This window comes from Scatophagus argus, chromosome 1 (assembly GCF_020382885.2).
Source record: "Scatophagus argus isolate fScaArg1 chromosome 1, fScaArg1.pri, whole genome shotgun sequence".
Taxonomy (NCBI): Eukaryota; Metazoa; Chordata; class Actinopteri; family Scatophagidae; genus Scatophagus; species Scatophagus argus.
The window spans coordinates 7,758,640-7,780,498 of record NC_058493.1 but is presented as its reverse complement, the minus strand read 5'-3'; the positions used below and the strand labels follow the sequence as shown (position 1 = coordinate 7,780,498).

At 40.8% G+C, this 21,859-nt stretch overlaps 1 protein-coding gene across 1 annotated transcript in view; it reads right to left on the bottom strand.

The window, feature by feature from the left end:
• The window catches only part of nkd1 (NKD inhibitor of WNT signaling pathway 1), a 30,505-nt gene extending 26,511 nt beyond the window's left edge, over positions 1-3,994 (bottom strand). Inside the window, exons 1-3 of the mRNA XM_046414606.1 lie at positions 3,791-3,994; positions 3,654-3,686; positions 3,301-3,440 (exon numbers count right to left, since the gene is read on the bottom strand). Coding sequence (XP_046270562.1) covers positions 3,301-3,440; positions 3,654-3,686; positions 3,791-3,815 — 198 coding nt within the window. The 5' untranslated portion in view covers positions 3,816-3,994. The remainder of the gene's footprint in view (positions 1-3,300; positions 3,441-3,653; positions 3,687-3,790) is intronic.
• Positions 3,995-21,859: the final 17,865 nt, after the last annotated feature.

Genomic DNA, 21,859 nt, shown 5'->3' with positions numbered 1-21,859 from the left:
ACTCAGTTTGAAAAAAAATCTCTTAAGCTTTGGATTTGCGAGAGCAGCAGCTTTGGAAGACTGGAGGTGGCGTTTGCACAGAGGGTAGGGCTTTGGAGGAGGAGCCATCAGTGTCACTGCAAACACCTCCCTGAATGGCCCACTTCAAATGCAGTCTCATTTCATCAACCACAACATCACAGGGCCACAGGGTAAACTCAAGAAACAGATGGAGGCTAGGAGGGAGGCTAGGAGAGGGAGGGCAATTTTTGAAACAGAAAGGGGTAACTTTGTGATAAATAAACATTAAAATCCATATTGTGTTTAAACAAATTGACTTTTCTTTCACCTAATGCCAGGAAAAGCAACCTAATAAAGTAATCAACAGAAATTTGAACTTCCAAGTTATAAGCTGTGAAAACCTTCCTCCCTATCGATGTCTATGTCAGCGACATAATGCTACAGAGTGCAAATAACATATCAAATTTACGGGTGGGTGCAGACACCATGCTGCACACAGGGGAGAAAGTGTGCCGAGGCTCACATGACCTGGACGTCATGTGTCGAGAGCCACAGATCCACCTGCCTGCACCACTCACTCGCTGTCTGTCAAACAGTGCACAGGATTGCAGAACTCATGAATGGGTGTAGAGCCGGCATGGAAACATCATTAGCCCTTCAAGTGCATCTTCATGTTTCACTTTACCTGTGCACTCCAATTTCAATTCTAAAACCATTAATGAACACAAACATGCACACAAACTACTAATGTGAGCTTTCAAACTTTGTCTTATCTGAAGCTCCTCATACAGTTAAAGCCTTTGTCACGGAGGGCTATAGATTCATTTTAAAGAATAATTAATTATTCATGAACTGACATTTTGTTTGTTTGCTCAGTCATTATTTTTGGTAAAATGAGTTTCACATATGAATCAATAAAAAAAATGTTTTTTAGGCTTTAGGAAAGTCACTCACCGCTACCAAGAGCTACAACATTTTTGGTGCAACAGTATTCTATATCTCTGCAAGTCATTTATCAGTTGTGACACTATGACACTCAATACTGCAAGAAGCCAGCAAATGGTTTAAACTAAAGAATTAAATATTTAAAATTCTTATTTTAGTTCATAATCACAAAACAAAAGGAAAAAGCACCCAAATAAAGACTGATGGTGGAAACACCTTTCTTCTTCAAAGAGTCCAATCTTCCCTCTGAGCCATAAATTCCATTAAGCACAGAGACCTGAATTACTTATACAAACGTACAAAAGCATATACAAAAGTTCCACTAACTCAAAATTTTCAAAACGTCCAACCCTTTCAGCAGGGGCTCCCGTTCCATCCTGGGCCAAAACTTCACACACCACTGTTGTTGGGAAATGAAGCACATGAATATTTCCAGGAACAAAGTAATGAATATTTGTTTTTGTGGTAATAATGACTGGTAATTGCAAGGCAATAATGTGGTTTTAAATGCTTCAAACGATATGAACTCTACTCCAACACATAAGCAACCATGTAAATTGCATGGCTTTTCTGCTGCATGCTCTAAAAAATAAACATAGTTTCATGTGTTTCTCATAGAGCCAATCCCCAAAAAATGGCCCAGAGACACAGAGCCAGCAGTGAGGGGGACCATGTTACCATATGAAGAAGTTTACTGCCACTGTGGGCACATGTCAGGATTATAAACTCTGACACATGAATGTATTATTTAGATCTGGATATGATGGAACCGCTCAGTCTCGCTTCCAATTTTGCCCAGTGGCCACTCACAGCACTGCAGCTAAAAAAATTCCCCAGTGACTCAAATAGCATTTTTCCCATAGACCACCATTACATGAAACGTCTGTAAAACTGTTAACAGGACTCCTCGATTTGCAAACAAGGTCAACTATGACTCTATTTATTAAGAATTTTTGATCAGTGGAAGTTTTACATCTGCAAAACCTTCTTCAAGCCGAGAAAAGAGATTTCAAGGGCTGAGCAGGAACACATGAGTGAGAAGTGCACCCAAAAGTTAGAAAACCTTTTTGGCATATGTGCCAAGTTCTCTTTAACTACATGTATACTCTAACATAATGTGCAACATGCAAAGTAAACAGATGAGGACATTCTTAAAAGAACCACAACCTCTATCATCACTAACGCACCACGCAGCACTATGGCTGCCCTTCAGGCAAAGCAAAGCTTGCCTTGCAGCAGAAGACAAAACAATGGTGCACTTTAGACTTGTTTTTTTTTTTTTATTTTAACTGCCTTAGACTTCCTTGAATCTTATGTTTGCCTTCTCCTTACCAGTACGCCAATAAATCCTGAGTATGTCCAATTGTGTCTTTCTTGCATGATAATCAGTTTAAATGTGCTGTATAGCATGGCCTTTTCACCATAAATGCCACTTGCCGTAAAAACACATTTAACTGTCATAAAAAGTAAATGAGAGAAAAAAGTTCACCAAGCAGCCGCATGCTAGTAATGACAGGACTGTAGTTTTTAAAAAAGCAGACAACTAAAGAAACTGTCAAGTATGGAAAAGGAAAAATCATGCCACACAACATCACAACATAGTATTTAAGTAGGTGCTAAAATGTGTTAAAATGCAAGAGATCCTGAATTCCGGGCTGCATTTAATAGATAGGTGAATTTCTGCTTTAAGTGTCTGGCTCGTGGGTGGAGGAACTGATTTTCCTTTTGTCTTAATGGGCTCCAATTCCTCAAACATGCTGCCTTTGAGGAAGGCATCGCTAACCAAAGAGGCTTAGGCTCCTCTGAAGCATTTCCAAAGGATTTCCTCACTTGACAACAACAGCACAGGGTTTATGGCAATGCCAAAATACAAAACAAGCATGACCTCCACCATTTCTCCCCAGCCTTTACAATCCACGCTTGTCACCGGACTGTTACACTGCAGTGCTTTCAACTCAGGCTTGATCTATTGTTATCTTGATGAGGTCTCATGAGTCCCGGCTACTTTTTTCATGTTTTTAAATTTTATGCAAATTTTCAGAAGAATTAAATCAACTCACAAGGCTACTCTACTACTACCATCGTTAAAAAAAAGTTTGTCCACCGGCTCAAAGAAAGTTAGTCAAGACATGAGTGCATCAGATGATCAAGACTTAAATAAGAGACAAAATGTAGCCCCGTGTAAGCTAAACCTACCGATACGATGAAAAGCCTTGCAGCGCACAGCTGAAAAAAAAAAACTAGTCCTAATTTGGCAAAATACAAGAACTAAGAAGAGACCATTTAATGGCCTTTCTAATACACTGGGCTACTTCACCATAAATACGTGAACCTCGTGTAAAACGTCGTACTCACCCGTGCAGTCAAACCGCAGTTATTCTTGTGGTGACAGTCCCGTTGCTCGAGGCGAGAGCTCGTGCAGTAGTATTTCTGCTTCACGAGCCAATCGTCGATTCCCTTTCTTGCCAAACAGGCATTGACTACAAAACTGTCGCCTGAAACAAAGGAGCGCATTATTAGTCACACCATATATGTTCTCGCGCCACGCTCATGTTTTCCTTAAGCGGTTCATCTTCAAAGAGTCGTACTCTGCGCTGTAATGCTGCTCTGAAAAGCTGAGAGCTCACTCTGTAAACTGTTCTGCTGTTCACAAACTGAGCGAAACCTGAGATTTTATAATATGTATACAAGAAAATGAGCGCGCTTACCTTCGGGACTCTCCCTTGGTTTACAAATAGCGGCTTGAGAGAAAGAAAGTCAGAAGACAATGAATACTGTTACTCGAAAGTAACGTTATTGCAGCAGAGCTATAGCTGTGATTTCTCCAAGGAATAAGAAACCTTACCATGTTTCGAGTGCAGTTTACCCATTTCTATGCATCGAGTTGGAGTTGAAAACCATCAGAAGAATATAATCCAAAGAAAAAAGAAACAGGCTACGATATCCAGACAGAAGAGCGTCCGTAGAGACCGAGAGTAGACTGCGCTCAGCGCAGGACCGTACGACTGGAGAGCCAAACGAGCCTTTGATCCAGAGCGCCGCTGCTGACAAACACACAGGGCGCTATATAACTTCCTGTCCACGCTTTCAGAATAAAACATAACCTTCACCAGTAAAATGAAAACAACGCCAAGGGAAAATATTTTAACAGAATTCAGAATTTTCTGTTACAAAAGCAGAAAAAAATGTTCAAGGAGTCTGTTCTTAATGCCTTTAAATTTGTAAATTGCACAATGGCATTTAATGTAACCTAAGCTGCTTACAGTTAAACAAACAACTGAAACAACCCAATCAAGTGGTCAGAAACAATCCCAACGCAGCCCATTCAGTGTCAATTTAGTATTTCTACTTCGTGGTTTTATTGTGAACTTTAACAACACATTGTCCGGTGTTACTTGCCTTTTTCTGTGAGGCTTGACGCAGCTCACTCAGCCTTCTTGTTTCTCCTCAATGAGGAGAAGAGGAATCCAAAAGCTTAGTTTCAACCAGTGGAACATCGGGATTTCGCCTACTCCCCACCCCAAACTACAAGGAAGTGCATTTAAATGCACTTAGAGTGGTCTGGAAAATTGAGGTACGGGTTCCGGCTGGGGTCCTAGGACATGAGCAGGTTAAAAGGGAGCAACCTCAGCTCAAATTAATTCAAGTCCCACCATGTAGTATGTAACATCTTATTTTAGAGCAAATAAAATAAACACGACGCCACATAAACTTACCAGGATATTGTTAAAGGTATGAATAATGAATTCTCTCTGATTAATCAAAAACTTACATCACACAGAATTAGCTTTAGTTTTCCATGCTTGAACATGAATTAAATGCTGTCAGCAATAGAGCATGCCAGCAAACAGTTAAATGACTGTTTGGATCTCCTGTTGACCTATAAAGGTATTAATTTTAGTAATAAACCATAACAGCATAATCCACTCAAATGGCCTTTCAAGGGACAAGCTCATCTTGGGTTCTGGGGTCAGCGTACATGTTTTTGTGGTCTTTGACATGATAATAAGGTTTAAAAATCGCAGTCTTATTGGACTGAGGCAGCAGATGAAAGTGGGCTACAATTCTTTTGAAGTTTTCAATAATATCCTGAAAAACAGAAGCCACTGTGCCCTGTGTCACACCAGGCTCAAAACTACAGCACTACGTATTCATTCATTCATTCAGACTGTTCTTTTTCTGAAATGCAGTGTAAGCCGTCAAAGAGAAATTTCATGCTATGAGACTGGGAAAAGACGCGTATAAGAAGTATATTTGTGAACTAGAAACCAGACAAAACACTGATCTGTAATATAATATTTATATATAATATAATTTATAATATTTTTTCCCCTCTGCCTCACTGACTCAAAGCAAAACACCAATTTCTCTGATTCTTAATGCATGTCTTTGATTATTTTTAAGTCAAACAATTTCACAGTACTGTTAAAAATGAAAATAAATATATCTTTTTGTCCTTCGTGTGCTGTAAAATTACTGCACTCATTTCACATTGCAGTGCATCTTCAAAAACAGTATACTTAGATACATTTAGATTCTAAGCTTAGCAACAATGTCAGCTATTGGTTAGTTGGTAGAATTGCTTAAAAGGCAGTGGATTTTGTGTTATCAGTGTCACAAAAAATGTGCCATGTTTTTCAAACACTTGATGTCTAATTTTAGATCAAAACTTTTCTCTTGTCATTTCTGTGTCATGGTGCATTTTTCCTTTTAAGTCTAAAAACAGTAGATTTAAATCTTTGCTGTGGAAGTTCTGGTCAATTTCAGGAGTTAATCTTAAAACTAAACATCCATAAAAGTAAATTAACTTGTTGAAGTACTGGTTAAAAGGCAAAATATATCACAATTTAAGTAGATTGCTCCCATATGGTTGGGTGAAATGGCCTCAAAATTATCATGGACCTCTACATGCCAGACTGTATTTAAGTTTATAGGTCTGGTTTCCCCTACCTGTATCTGCAGCTTGGTCTATCTAGTCTCAGCAATTTTCCACATTGGCATCAAATACCAACAGCAGTTAAACCTCCAGAAGTCACAGCAGCAATTTGCCAACGCAGGACCTTCTATTATATACACACATAAAACTCCGAAAAGTGTCCTTGTCCCTAGCGTTACTACTGGGATAAAACCTAACAGCCAACAAATGTGAGAAAGTGCAAAGCTAATGAGAAAGTCACAGTCATTGAAATAACTCAAGTGGGAAGTAGAGTATGGCCTCAGCATCTGATTTCACCAGCTCATAGCGCCACCGCAACACAAGATGGATGCGTCATGACAGATCAGTTTATACGGAACTTTGTAATATGTTTATTATTTAAATGTATGTGCTATGTATATCTCACAGTAACTTTTTTATTTTGTTATACAGACCAGCCACACGCACATGCACTTACAGAAATGCATTAACATTCAGTTTCCATTAGGAGACTGCCATTACACCACCATGTTTATGTTCCTGCCTTCATTATGACAGACATTTAGGCATGAGCAGCTAAATTACTGAATCTTACAGACTTGACTCACTTGACTCAACATGGCGTACTTGACTTACAACGTGCTGTTGTCTTTATTATCAGCAGTCTCACCAGCATCAGAGAACAAGCAAGCAGTCTAAGATGACCAGTCACAGTTCTAGCGTCCCGCACGTGGTGACTCCATAGCCGCCATAACCCCAGCGTTGCAATATTTTTGAGGAGGAACACGACAGTTGCAGTATAGACTATAACACAGATAAGGACACTAAACGTATACACTGTAAGCTATGTAACCTCCCAACGCACAAGTGTGAATCTAGCTCGAGCCTTCATAGAGTTTAATACACCAACTACCTGCAGAAGAGGTCCCATAAATTCCTGCACATAGTTAAGCAGCTAATAGCCAAAGGTGAAAATGCAAATATACTGGTAACTGAGTTGAGATGAAGTCAAGATCAAATATGCCATCTGGCCCCAGTCTTCTGAGAAAAAATTTCACATCTTTAGGGATGCGACTATACACATGTCTCTGATGCAGACCTCCAGTTGCATTTCTACTAAACAGTGGTTTCCGCATTCTGACTCTATCATCGCATGTTGTACCAAGAGGAATCAGGCTCCCCTTTGAACTAGTCTGCCACAGACACACAGATGAGCTTGTTATTATAGCAACTTGCCTGAATTTGCTGGGAAAGAAGGCCTGTCCCTCTGACACACTTCCTGTCCTTTGAAGAGGCCAACGGAGAGATGGCTTTGCGGGCCTTATTTCCAAGTTTCGGCTTTGATGCCTGCCAGAGAGGAGGTGGTGGGGGTTTAAAGTCAAAGTTCCCTCTCATGGACAAAAACCCCCAGACCGCCTATCAATCGCCATTATCGTGGAATATAGTTATTTTCGCCTTACACATCATCAAAACAAAGAAAAAAATGAACTAAATATTTTGCTCTTGTTGAGGTATTGTTGAGGTATTTGTCAATTCCAGTAGAAATATCCTGCCTCCTGATTTCTGTTGTGTTTCTTTTTTTGTTTTTCTCATTTCTTTTTTTGGAAAAGCTTCATGGAACAAAAGCTAAATTCTTTAGGCACCTGTCTGATTGATGTAGGTATTTATGGACCTGGGGGAGCTCCTACCTTGGTGGCCAACTCTAGCTCATTCCATCATAAAACTCAGCATTCTCCCTGGAAACAGGCATAATGGGGGGGGTGGGGGAAGGTGGGGGATTCAGGGGGATCCAATGGTTTGTCTGTGTTTATGTCCTTGTAACAATGTTAGGGGCCTGATGCCTGGAGAGCCCACCGGAGGGAATGCTGCCTGTTGGTGAGGAGGGGGATGTGAAACATATAGAGGGAGAGAAGAGCAGCTGCTGGGCGTTTAAAGCTCAGACATGTGACTGTTGCCTTTATCTTGAGGAACAAAAGGGCATAGATGTTGTAAAGGGCAGAAGACAATTGTGACTGAAGTACAGTGTTGATTCCTGCAGCGGCGGTGACTCAGCCCATTGTGGTGGCCCAGCGTGTGATGTGTCAGGCGACGGGTCTGCAGGGACGGAAAGACAGCCTGGCGTGCGTTTGCCATTACGCATATTGGAAGCAGTGCAAGTAACCTGGATTCAGGATGGAATATTCCTGGACACAATTGTATAATTTATTGTTTTACAGCAATGAGCAGAGTGGAGTAAAATGTTAAAGGAGATGCAAACATACACTGCTTATAACATTCATACAGCCCAACTGGCAGTTAAGTTGCTCTTTCCTTTGAGATCATTTGATGCCCCACATGAAGACCATTAATAGTCCGTTTATATGGCAGAAGAGAACTAATATGTACACATGTCACATGCACCAAGGATGTGGGTTAAAGATTTTACATTTGAAGTTGCTATCAAAATCTTTTTTGTTTATGCACGTAGTAAAGATTAAAAGCTGTGTGTATGTAAAATAGCGCAGTCTTAAACTCACCGACGCTTTCTGTCTGAAAAATGTGCCTACAGTAAAATAAGTGTGGTAAATAAACACACCCACTTTTGAAGACTTTTAGGTCATTGCTGACTGACTGGTAATTTTTCCCACGTCTAAAACTCTCCAAATTTAGGCCTGTATAATCAATACTTTCTGCTTCTGTACTTCTCTTTACTATCTGCGCTCGGCACTGACTGCTTTTTTGAAGCGGTGGGGGTGTAGCCCCATCCAGAACGAGGACACAATTAGTGTATTCAGCCGAAAACAGTGGGGTTCCCCCTTTGATGTGAGGATCAAATGAAGGAGCTGTGTGTTTTTGTCCAAAATGACAGGCTTGCCAGGTTTACTAATGGGTAGCTAATAGAAAGAGAGGTTTATGATGCACATTAATTACACAGTCTGTCATGTGTTGGAAGGATAGAATAGAGGAGATAGAGAAAAAGAAAAAGAGAGTGGGGTGCAGCAGAGGAAGCAGAAAAGAGTGGGGGTGGTGGTGAAAAGAGGAATGTGTGTACTCTGAGAGGGAGAAATAGGAAATGAGTGGAGTGAAAGAGCAAGGGCAAGGAGAAGATCTCCTAAGAGATCTGCACCAAACCTGAGATGATGGAAAGTGAGAGAGAGATGAAGAAAAAAAAGAGAAAGAAAGGAACAGGGGGAGATAAAATAATCCTTTTCCAAGATAAGAGCAGCCACCAAGACAGGAGCTTCAAAGAGCAGGAGACACTCTCATGGGAGCGTGCTATAAACCTTTTCCTCATCTTCAGAGAAAAATTCAGTCCCTGATCCAAACACGCCCAAGCTCTCAGCACCCACCACTCTGCAGGTGTCTGAGGCCTGGCGACTCCTGGGGTGGCATGCACACTTCCAAGCACTGAAGCCTTTGAACTGCTTGGACCCATGGCGAGTGGCGATGGTGATCTGCACATTAAGGTGCAAATGTGAATAGTTAATGAAGAGAGAAGAAAAGAAATCTGAGCCTGTCACTCCCACCGCAGGGAAGACTAGTGATCTCTGCTATCAGCTTCAACCAGCACAACTCCTATGAACCCTCTGCAGACGCAGTTTGTCATTTCAAGCTGAGCCATGAACAATGCCCTTGCCAACAGTAGCCTATCCTTTGTCACAGAGTAAAGGTGTGACTTGTGGGATGTTGCTAGTGGATGGAGCAGTGAGTGTAGGGCAAATGAGGCTGTCATTAACACTGAGTCCATCCAGTGACCTGTGAGAGACCAGACTGCTCTTGTCCCCATAGGACTGGGCACCAGTGGGGCCACTCGGCCAGACAAGGTTTATTTAGCTAAGCTCTGAGTCTCCCACACATGGAGGCCCGCACTACCATGGAATTCATTATGATGGCCCACTAACAGGCCAATCGTGTTTTGAATAGTTTCGGCACGCTTTGAAATTACACTGTCTGCTTGGGTTCAGTCGTAGAGGCCATGATCAAATTGCATTGAGCATTATATCATCTTCAGGGCATTCAACATGAGACTCAAGGCTGAGGTCCATGCAGGAAAACAATGGAAAGCAAATATTTAGCAGCGCTTTCACGAGCGAAGAGGTCTGTTTCCAAGAATAACAAGGCTATGGATGGCACAGTGAGCTTGGCTCTTTTGCAAAAATGCTTCCTGTCCACTGGCCTGTGACCTTTCACCTACAGATCCACAGGAAGTCAAGCAGGACAATTTCTCTTTCTTTTGGAAGAATGGAAAATCAAAACACAGACCTCTGCTGATAGAAGCCACTATGTATGACAGCAAATGCCTTTAAACAGCTTGACGTTGAGTATGCCATGAGTCATAATAAGTAAAGGTGAGTCCTTTTTGTAAATGAGAGTACTTCATGGAGGTGATGAAGCACAGCAGAAGCCATCAAGGTTGCCTATCCCAGTGCTGTATGCAGTAGTTCAGTTGATCTGAAGTTTTGGTTATTTTCGAAAGTAGACCAATATGGCAGCATTAGTGTCACCTGCACGGAGAAAACTGTGGGTCTCTTACAACAAGGGTGAGAAAGACACCTTGAAGGTTTGCACAACTTAAAATTTGTCAAGATAAATTGGTTTCACGTCTCCATAGAATACCCTCTTGTTTATTTCACCAAGTATAAAGTTCATCCCTTTAAGGAAAAAGAAAAAAACAAACAATAATTTAATGTAAGAATTTGATATAGCGTTATTCCTGCATGAATGAACATAACAAAGCACATTGCACTTCTCCAAACAGAACACAGTGTTTTTCTGAGTTGTGATCAGGTACATTTAAAGGTTCATGCGTTCACTGATCTTGCTCAACAGAAAAATACATCATATGGAGCGCTTTCTGAACAGAACAATTCCAAAGAGCATTTCACAACACACTGTTTTGACATTGTTCTTTTTATGTGTTTACTTTAAAAAAAATCTTGTAAAGCATATCATTTAACCAGACAAAAGCTGCAGAGTGCTGTCAGCAGAAGCAGACATGCCTCGAGCAGCATTGTAAAGCAAGTACTTAAAATAATTTTTCCACAACAAAAAAGCATTTCTGAGTTGGCTCATAGCCACCCCCACAGACTTCTGCCTGTAGCTGCTTGGCAAGAAAGCAGCCAGGACATTTCAGAAGAAAAGCAATAAAAGCAACACTAATTCTTTACTGGCTGGTTTTTACCTCTATAAAATGTTTCAATGGCTGTTTGTTACAATAAACATATGAATAACAAAGCATATTGATTTCTTTTATGGCCCTATTTCTGGCACAAGCCAAATTAGCGCCAGTTTCAACACTTGAATATGGTCCATCTGTAGTGAACAAAGTTAGACTTAAGTTTTCATCTCAACAAGATTCTTTCTTTCAAAACAACTTTTATGATTTAACATTGAAGCGATAGCAAGAATCAGTTTCTTTCCTATTACGCCTTGATTGCACTGGTCACGGATGCATTACATTCTGGCTGCGATGCATTTTCTTCCCTTCCTCCCAGGGGCTTCATGCTCCAGTCTGAGCATTTCACAAGCGAAGCAGTTTGCTTGCCTAGTTTTGTTGAATCGCTTCACATTTTGTCAATCCCGTCTTTTTTATTTTTTGTTTTGTTTTTTGTTGTTTTTCTTTTTCTACAATGGGTGTGTAGGTTACACTACCTGGTTATTATGACTATGTGGTATGTAAGTCTAATTATTTTGAAAACAGACAGGATTCTCTATGCTTTTCCTGTGTCTGACTTCCTTCCCGACTCCATCTGCTCTGTGCAGGCTTATTTGGCTCAGAAAATTAAAAAACAAATAGACTAGGTGCATATTCTTCATGGAGCACAGCGGTGAGCTGCTTCTGGGACTTGCTACTTGGTAGAATCGCAAGCATTTTGCACTCCAAGGAAGTTTCTCTTCTGTTTCTGTCAGAACTGGGCTCTGTTGAACCTGTGGTCACACAAAACAGTGAAGTAAGGATGCAGTGGCCACAGCCTGGGGTACCCACAAGGTTATTGGTTTAAATGGGCAGGTAAACTGTCTATGGTCACAGTGAATAAGATGCTGCTCTCAACTTTCCCTTGAGTCCAATATTTACTCAGACTGCTGCTCCATCCAGGATCAGTCCTCAGGTCCCTCCACATACCCTACATGGGTTTGGGTGTCTACTGCCTATTTTGCAAAAGAGCCTGATTTTCCATCCTCAGTCAATAAAGCTGACTGGACCTGACAGGGCAGGACCACTGTAACTTTTCTCTGTCCTGCACAATTGTGACCAAGGTCAGCTGTTAGTCTTCAGACAGACCACCATCAAAGATGTGAAATTCTGCTTATGCTAGTAAATGAACATTCACCAGTGCTTTTCATCGGGAGAGGAGGCATTACATTAAGGGTCACTTTACAAAATAAAACCAACTCAAAGTGCAGGAATTAAACACATACTCAACAGTATTGCTCAAGCAGAGTGTAGGTGAGAAAGTACTTGGCCAGAGAAACAATCAAGTAAAACAGTTAAGTAAAAAACAGAAACTTTATAAACATTTCAGAATCCTCTCTAAGGTGAACAACTGGTCCCTGGCATAATCAGTCATGTTTTACTTATATGAGGTGTCCACACATGTACACATATTGTGAAAGATGAACCAAGACTTTTTTACTGATGCTTGGTGTGGCTGTGAGAGGGCCCTCTGCTGAGAAGAGGGGGCAGTCATCCACTGATGCGTTACGTGAGATGCTTTTCAAACAGTGGGTGAACTGACCCCTGAAGCCGGGTCACCGTACGATGCCCCGATGTCCAGCAAGGCCCCACCCTCTTCTGCAAAAGGGGGCAGTTGGGTTTTCACAATAAGACAATTCATCTCTGTAATGAAGTCATGTTCCCAGAGAAACACTGGCCGGATGGTTGGCTAGCAGTCCAACAATTGGCTCTGGAGGTGGGGGTGGGGGTGAAGGTAAGGAGAGAGGGGTTGGTTAATCCATAGAGGCCATAGATGTCAGCCTGCTCGAGGTTGTGCCTTTTGTTGCCTACTGGTACAAGGAGAAAGGTTGGACTGGAATAGAAACTGTATCCATTGGCATAGCATTCATTTTCATGATATAACCATACAAGAATTAACTACAGCTTTAGATTGAATGAAAAAAAAAAAGTCTCTGTCTATCCTATGATGAATTATAAGGGGTGTGACAATTTTAAAAAACAAGTTCAAATTGACTTGAACATATGCATAATTAAGGCTATCACAATATCACAATTATCTTGGCCAAAATAATTGATATGACGTTATCATATGTGTGTTGTTAACATGATATCAAAAATTCAGTTTTAACTATCATGGTTACCATCATACCAGTTTGTCCATGACACCCCTAGTTGAATCATGTGGCAAAATAATATAAGCAGCAGAGAAAGGAGGGACACTGCTTGTCTGCAGTGTCAAGATCATGACAGCAAAGTGTTAGATTAAAAGCTGTTTAATGTTCTGTTGCTAGTCAAGCTGACCGTTACAGTTTAAAATGGAGCAAAGCCTGCAAGCTAGTTCAGGCATTCAATTCGAGCTGCCCTGCTCTACACGAGGTGTGCCTCGCTCTCCTCAGTCATCACTGAAAACATTCCCCATCTCTTCTTCGGCCTACCAATGCCAGTGCTACCCTGCATCAGTATTGCTGGCTGTTCTTTCAGCCTCACCGCCACCTGAGCATCCACCTGCAGTCTCCAGCTAGGAAGTTCAAGAGCGATGTTTGCTCATCACTCCCCAGTATCATACCTACAGGGTGAGGTGATGAGGTGAGCTTGTTTTTGTTCTTGTACTTAGTGAGATATGGATCTCCTGTACTGTGTTTAATGCAGCCCAACTGACAAGAGGTGTAATCATTTACATATTTTTTCTGTCTCTGTTGTAAGACAGAGTGCAGCTCATAAATACCATGTTAACCAGCAAGTATTACCAAGCTCCTCAGACAAAATCAACAAAAACACAGCAATATTTAAGTATGGCTAAAAAAAATCTGTTCCAACGCCTAAATGAGCTGCAGATGCATGTATTTATACTTAAAAAAGACAAAACATGTCAGCAAAACCGGATAAGTGGTATAGAAAATGGATGGATGAATGGATGTCAGCAAAACAACTCAAAACTAAATGTAGCAGCTGAAGAACAGAGGTTCGACCTCTGAAACATTTCCAGTGGACACCGAAACCATGACTGATGCGGAGCTTAGTGATGCTGTGTGTGTTCACCATAATACTCCACTGCCCACAGTATTTTTGTGTTCCGCCTTTTTGCTCAGCAGGCAAGTAAATTTTGGCAGGCCGAATCTGTGCTGACTGAGTTCTGCTCATTTGTGGTGACTCTGATGCCTCAGTTGACAGACAAGCTAACGTCACAAGGCAGTGGCAATTTACAGAGTCAGCAAATACACAGACTGCATTTTAGAAGCACTGTAAATGTGAGTGCAAACAGCAGCAAAGATTTGATTCTTTCACATATTCAAATGGCTGTTTGGTTTTTCAAATGAAAGGTTACAGTGCTAACATGTGTAGTTTGAAGCAAATCCAGATAGTGATGATTGAAAATATTTACTTTAAAAATAAATTTGTGGGATTTTTAATCTTTGGCAAAAGTGTGTGCTCTGTGAGTGCTTTGTAGTCTTCACATGTGTCATACTGGTGAGTGTAGCAGGGTCAGTTCTGTCTCCCTGTGCATGTTGGGAAACATCTGGAGTGCGTATGGGTCACAGCAGAACCTCTCACTGCAAGATTCTCAGTGGCAGTGACCTTCACAGTCACCTGTTAAAACACTGTGTGTGCCAGCTACTTAATACATATACTCCTATTAACTCAGTGACTTATCAGAATGCAGTGAGGACTCACACTTTCACTGGCTCTGGTTTACTCATTTTAAACACTTGGGTGGTTCCACTTTCACTGAAAGTACCAAATTCCTGCAGTGTTCAGTGTGCAATGCATTACCATCATGGACCATGATTTATAAAGAGAGGGGAATTAGTTAGAGTATGTACAGTCAAAAACATGCATATCTAGAATGTTTTTGTGAATACACTACATAGTCAAAGGTATTGGGACACCTGACTAGTACACTGAATTTTAACTATATAGATAATAATATGGAGTTGACCCCCAAACAAAAAGGCCTGGCTCGCAATCTCTGTTCCAGTTCATGTGGCACCAAACTGATGTTATTCCTGATTTGGCCTGATTTGGCTGTATATCAATGTAATGACCTGAATGCATGGAGATCGTGCATCTGACCTGTTCGAATTAGAAATGCCTTTTTATAACATAGTGTCATGTCAGCGTGAAACTGAAATGAAATGAATACAACAACCCATTTTATATCGATTGTATATGTTACCACACACTCCTGTTACAGTTATGCAGCAGGCTGCACCAGCACCAAAGTATGAGCTAAGATAGTTGATAAGTTCATGGCCTGTAGATGGAGTCATTTTTACAAACATTAATTTTTCAATATACACCATTCCTACATTTACGTCAGCATCTTGAACCTCCAGCAAGTGGTCCACAGTAGTAATAATGTCATCATCAGTGTCAGAATGGCAACAACTGAATCCCTTTGTCTTTGAAGATATATAATCACTTTGTCATGTCCATTCTCACACCTGTTTACTGGATTGCCTGGATTAGCAGTTTCCATATTTTTAGTTTGTGTTGATCTCATGATCAAGGGAGGATCTGTGATGGAATTTTTCTTCATACTTAGTTTGCAGTCTCTTCACTCAGCCTAACATATTGTGTAAAGAGCGTCTGTCTCCACAGTTTACATTCTGTTGCTTGTTATCTGTTCAGGAGGCTTAAAGGAGATAGGGAGTAGATTGTAGCCGGCGAAGGAGACCAAGTGCCCTTGTACAGAGAGGCTCAGTACAGCAGAGAGCAAAGAGATACGGATGTTACGGCTAAAAATCCATTTATCTTAGAACACATAGGTTATGCCCACAAGTGGAAAGCTCTCCTAACTTATATACACCTTTTTGGAGGAAGATAGGCAGAATCGGATGACATTGCACCTGTTGCCTTGTGTTGTTCTGATTCCTTTGGGAAACAAAGACGTGCTTCTGAAAATTTGATAAATGGCTCAGGATAAATCTGTGAGGATAGAAAGATGCTGACATTGCACCAAAAACAGCAACAAATATAAAATGGCCATTTGTGGTGTATTTTATATTTTCAACAAAGAGCTAAAACATCATCTGGTCTACTGAAGTCTTCCTTGCTTCAGCTCTCCTAGAAAAATTCTCATCATCCTCATCTTGGGAAGAGTTAGTAACCTGTTGCCACCAGGTCTTCATGAATCTCCTTGGTGATAAGTCCTTGAGACTGAGGTAGCAAAGGCTGCACAGAGTCTGATGTTGTCCATTTTCTCAGTCACTGCTGATTTGCAATTTTCAATTACCCAAAACAGAAATGGCACAAAACTTACTGACTTCAAACTTTATGCATAATCCCTCCCTCAGTTGAATGATATATGGATGGAATGAGAGCTGTATAAGTTGTCTCCCGCTGCAGCTCACAAACACGTGTCCACACAGAAAGCGTTGCTGCTTCAGCACTGTTACAGTCAGCTCTATCTTTCTACACAGAGTTAGCTATTGATAATACTTAGCAATAATCATGTGATTTTCCTTTGTCTATGTTCAGAGAGTGTGAGACAGAGGAGGAGGGAGGGAGGGAGGAAGAGCGTACCTGCCTTTCACCTGATGATTTTTTTATTTTTTGGTTGCATCTTCTGAAATCACAATGAAAAAATGATGTCAATGTAGCTGTCCACAAATTATTTTCAGAGCCGTTTCTGCTGGAAACTACATATGTGACACGATATACAGATAGACGAGACCCCGAATCTCAATAGAGTGCCGCTGGACCTAAACATAAGATGCGTGTGAGATGTGCTTGAGCCTTGCTACTCTAATCTGTTAACGTGGGTACTGAAGTCTGATATATCACTCTGCCCCCTTAAAATATTTTTGGTCAGTTATGGTACAGCTCTTACTGACTGTCTACACATCACCAGGCAACCTGCTCACACATTTCTATTTTTAAGAGATTTCTTCATTAGGTATCCTGATTTAATAAATAGTTAGTTTGAGGCTATAGTAGTTACTATGAATAAAGTTGGAAACAGATTTACCAGACTGTTGCAGGCCAGTCCTGAGAACCATCTTATTTATTTCTAGCTCCATTATACAGTATAAAAATGATTACATCTCAATCCAACTGTGACCATAGCAAGCTCAAAATGGGCATCTCACGGTATCTGTGTTGTTTCCTCCTTTACTGTATCTGACTGTGATGAATGATCACTGCTAGTGAACCTCTGAAATTAATGGTAGAGCAGCTTAATCCAAGATTAGGCATGTTTTCTCAGTACAAATCTCCCTCCATTTATCAAAGCAGAAATGCATTTGAAAAATTGAGAAATGGCTCAGAATAAATCTGTGAGGATAAAAAAATGTTGACATCACACCCAAAACAGCAACAAATATGAAATGGCCATTTGTGGTGTTTCATTTTTGATCTCTCTGGATGTTATAGCCTCCTATCTATTTGGCACAGGACAACCTTGAAGTTCAAACAGAAGTCAGTCAGACTGTCCAGTTTATTCTCAGACAAAGTCAGTGGGACTGGGAAACATCATCATACCCCCATTCTTTCTTATGGGGCAGCTGCATATCAAAACTTTGCTTGCTATCTCAGAACGTCTTACATTTCCACATCCACAACACTGCCTCTAACAATATCTTTTCGGCTTTGTTGATGCCTTACTTTGAATAAAGTGTCGGCAGATGATCACACATAGATCTAGACCTTACCATACCTGCTGTTGGCGAACTTTATCATTGCTATGTTTTCTCGCGGTCTCAGGTTGGTCCTCTCAGTTTCATAACAGTTTGAAGTCTTTTCCTTGAAGAAGTCTGCAGGGCTGTAATTGGGAGCAGATGAGGAGGCCCCTGCGTGCCTCCATGGTGATGTCAACCCTGTTGGAAGGAAAAGCATGGCAGGATGGGGGGTGGGAGGGTGGGGGGCATACATGAGCTAGAATGTTTGGGAGGTGGCCGGCTCTCTGCAGGTCTACAGGTGGGCAGAATGGCACCACTGCACAACACCGTCAAAGAGGAGAAACAATTTTAAAAAAGTAAAACTTTAATGAGATGGGTTTTTCTCAGAAAACATAAAGGTGGAAATGAAAATTATAGCCTCATTATCTGGTCCTGGAAATGGGAAAAAAAGATGTCTTTGTAATACCACCCATTTTAATATGCTGCACAGTGTTTTCACCGTCCATTATCTAATCAAAGAGACTTGTGAGGCCATTTTTCATTTTAAGCATTAGAGTGGCTGCTTTTTGTTGTGCTCAGCTTGTTGAGATTCTGTGATCTAAAATGTAAATTCGTTAAGCACTTTGCTCTTATCCTGGTACACACAAACTGTGCCCACCTAGTGCTGCCCTGACCCATTTCGCTGCATGCAGGACATTTGCATGAAAGGAATGAAACTCGATGCCAAAATAAACATCAATTAAAGCTGTCAAACACCACCAAAAACAGCTGCAGCTTTGAACAGCTCGACCAGCAGGCTTCAAAAGCGAGCCATCTTTAAAGGACTGCCTCACATGTGCGAAAGGCCAGACTGGAATTAGCATGGTCTAGGTTACAACACAAATTACCTCTGCTAATGAAGTGAGGCAAGATGATTTCAGTGTTATGAGAGCAATTCCCTCTGTCATTTACCATCTATTAAAAAGTGTATATAAAGAAAGGAGCCACAGAAATTGGTGCTGCAAAACAAAAGGAATTAAAAATGAGATCATTTTCTAATAGAGACACATTCATGCGTAGTGGACAAAATCAAAAAGGTATGATTGGTGTTCATGATGGTGGTGTTAAACTGAACTGGGGCAACAACTTTCAAGAAATATCATTTCGTGCATAACAGAACTTTAAAAGCACCACAGACACAGTATATGTATAGGTGAGCAGACTGGTACACAGCAGGAAAGCAAACAGGTGATTGTTCCGTCGTGGTGATTTTGCTGAAAGTTCATGAAGAGCCACAGTGGAGGTTTTTGTCTGATTTTAATCCATCATGGCTCCTCTCCTCTTGTCCATTTGCTCATACAGTGCTCACATTGAGTAACTGCCACAGCTCATTACTACTTCATAAAATTTTTGCCTGGACTGCTGGATTAGGAGATCTCCCTTGTCTTCCACTAAGCTCACGCTGCAATAGAGAGAGACAGAGGCTGCTGATAACCTTTATGAACAGTAAGTGAGATGAAGAAGACTCCAAACCTTGAAATCAGTTTCATCACAGCTTGGCAATTTAACCAATAGCTGAGATACGTCAGTCTTGCCCAACTCTTGGCTTAACCTACCAAATAGGAAATGCCATCCATAAAATCACACTGTCAGCATAACTATAAAGAGAAACAAAGGATAAACATTGAAATTGCGTTCCTTTTGCAAACTTTACTGTACTCATCTGTCTTCGGTCTGTCCTTTTTAAAATGTCCCTCCACTGTTTGTTTGAAAGTGTCCATTTAGAAGTAAGTCCTCTCTGATGTCTACAATAAAACATTTCTCACTCTGAAAAGTTTACACCATCACATACCTGGTGTGATATTGAGCAGACTGATATTCCGAGAGACCGAAAATAAATGTTGGATTCTTTGTTGTATTTTGCATGAAAAGCGAAGCAAAGGAGGCCTCTTGACATTACTCAAAACAGTGAAAAGGTAAACACACTTGCACCTTGCTACATGTAAAGCAAAGGACCAGCCAAATTACCAAATTAACACTGAGTCAGAGGAAGAGGAGGAGAAATAAAAGCTTCGCTTCACTTTGATCTGACATCTTTGGGAAGAATCTTCTCTGTAAAATGTTAATCTACCCTCTACATTGCAGATTACCCCCAACCCCTTTAAAATGTGACTGTTCTCAGATGGTCAAGGTAATTTTGACCCACTTAGGCTGCTTTGATCTGAAACCCCTTTTAACAGATCCTCCACACAAGAGTTCAAACCGATTTTGTCATTGCCAACCACAGCCTCTCTGCAAAGATTTGAGTCGAAACTAAAGCTCTTCCGAGCTGCCAGAGTTGCTGACAGCCAGCAGAGTTGAAAGCACTTTCCGATGCTGACGATCAGTGCTAGTGACTTGCCGCTAATGGGTTGCACTCCTACTTTTTTGAGCGACAGGAGATGGGCTCCCTCTCTCTCATATGGGGACACGAAGGTTTCTTTACTTCCTTTCAAAAACATTAGGAAGTTTTGCAGATTAGCTTATTTGCTCTTGTATTCCTCTGGCGTTTTCTGAGCCTTTATGTGGCTCTCCTTTTAAAGTCTCTCTTACTGTGATTTTGGCTGTTCTGTTTTGAGGTGGTGAATTGGCTTGGATTCACAACTGTACTCCACAGTACAGCAGCATCACAGACAAACAGAAATGTGATTAAAGAATCAGGTAACGAGACAAAAACGCAAGGAGGTGCTGAGACATGCATTCACGGCCTCTTCAGAAGTGATCTCAAAGCCTCCCTACTTGGAGACCTGTTCCATGTCAGCACTACTCTCTACTGCAGCGTTTTCAGAAATGCACTCTGTCTGAGTTTACTTAACTTAGAAAGCCACTTCTGTCCCACAAGAACAAAAGCTTTTCACGTCAGGTTCACCCTGCAGATCCAGACTGTTATCCTCCCTCATTGTTGAGAGATTGGTCACTTTTTCCCACTTGACTCACTCTAGTACCTGTTTCAGCTTATGGAGCCGTTACACTCAGTGTGGAATCAACTCTGGCACAAGTATAATACAATTCTCCACACAGCTTTTTGACCAGAACTCAACCAGTTTAAAATAAGTACCGTAGGTTACTGTGATATTGCATCATGACCTTTGTGTAAATCCCCACGCAAACAGATCATGTCAAAGCCTCAAAATGATTTTGAGGTCTGGCTTGCTCAACTTGTTTCAGAGTGTCAATACTTCACAATCAAGTTTTCAGTTTGGCAGAAGGTAACACAACAGGAAACGAGCAATATGTGCTGCGAGTAGAGTTAAAAGGCAGTTTACCTTGTCAAGATCAAGCATATGATGGTCAGTAAGAGACAGGCTATAAGGATCAGAAAACATCATCACAAAAAATCGACAGGTACACATTTCCAACATGTAGTCAGAACAGGCAGGGTTTCCTTAAAGATGAGAGGTTCGTTGTGGTGGTTGACCACCCCAAAAAGACCAACAGCAATTAACATTTTAGAGACTGTAGTCCCAGGATCAGAGGTTTATTTTAAATCTTACATTCTGGCTAAGTCATCTTGTACTACAGCTGCATTTTTGAAGGCTTGTGGTAAAAAATAATTAATACAATAAAAGAACCTTTTGTGTGTGGGTGGGTCACCTAAATGATTTTTTTTAGGAAACACAAAGAGGGAAACAGGCAGATAAGTTTACAGGTCACTTGAATTAAAGGCAACATAGACAATCTACCACACACATAAGGAAGCCTGCCTGCTTTAAGTGATCCACAGGCAAGGATTCAAGACAACTATAATTTCAGGATTTTAAAAGTATATGTGAAGTTTCTGAGAAAAATTTACTGAATTAACAACAACTTCACTGGCATTTGCTTACAGCACAACTGGTCCGTACTAATTACATGGAAACATTTTAGCAAGGGCACAAGTCCAGTTTTATCACATTTTACCACCATAAGCTGATCTGATGTAAAATGAGCTATACTATAGTTTTTTTTCCCGCAATGTATAAATATACTCCAGTGAAGATGTTTGCAGGGGAAAGGAAGTCACTGAACAGGATGTGCAGCCCATAATCTAAGGTAGAGTCGTTTATCTCAAAAGGTTTGTAATTGCATGCAGTGCTTTGATAATTTTTTTAATTACAGTAATGACTAAATCTAACTGTGCAGTAATGACTGGATATAACTGTAGAGTACAAAACTAGTTTTGGCATTACAGTGACTGGAAATTACTCATTCACATGAACATAATAATAC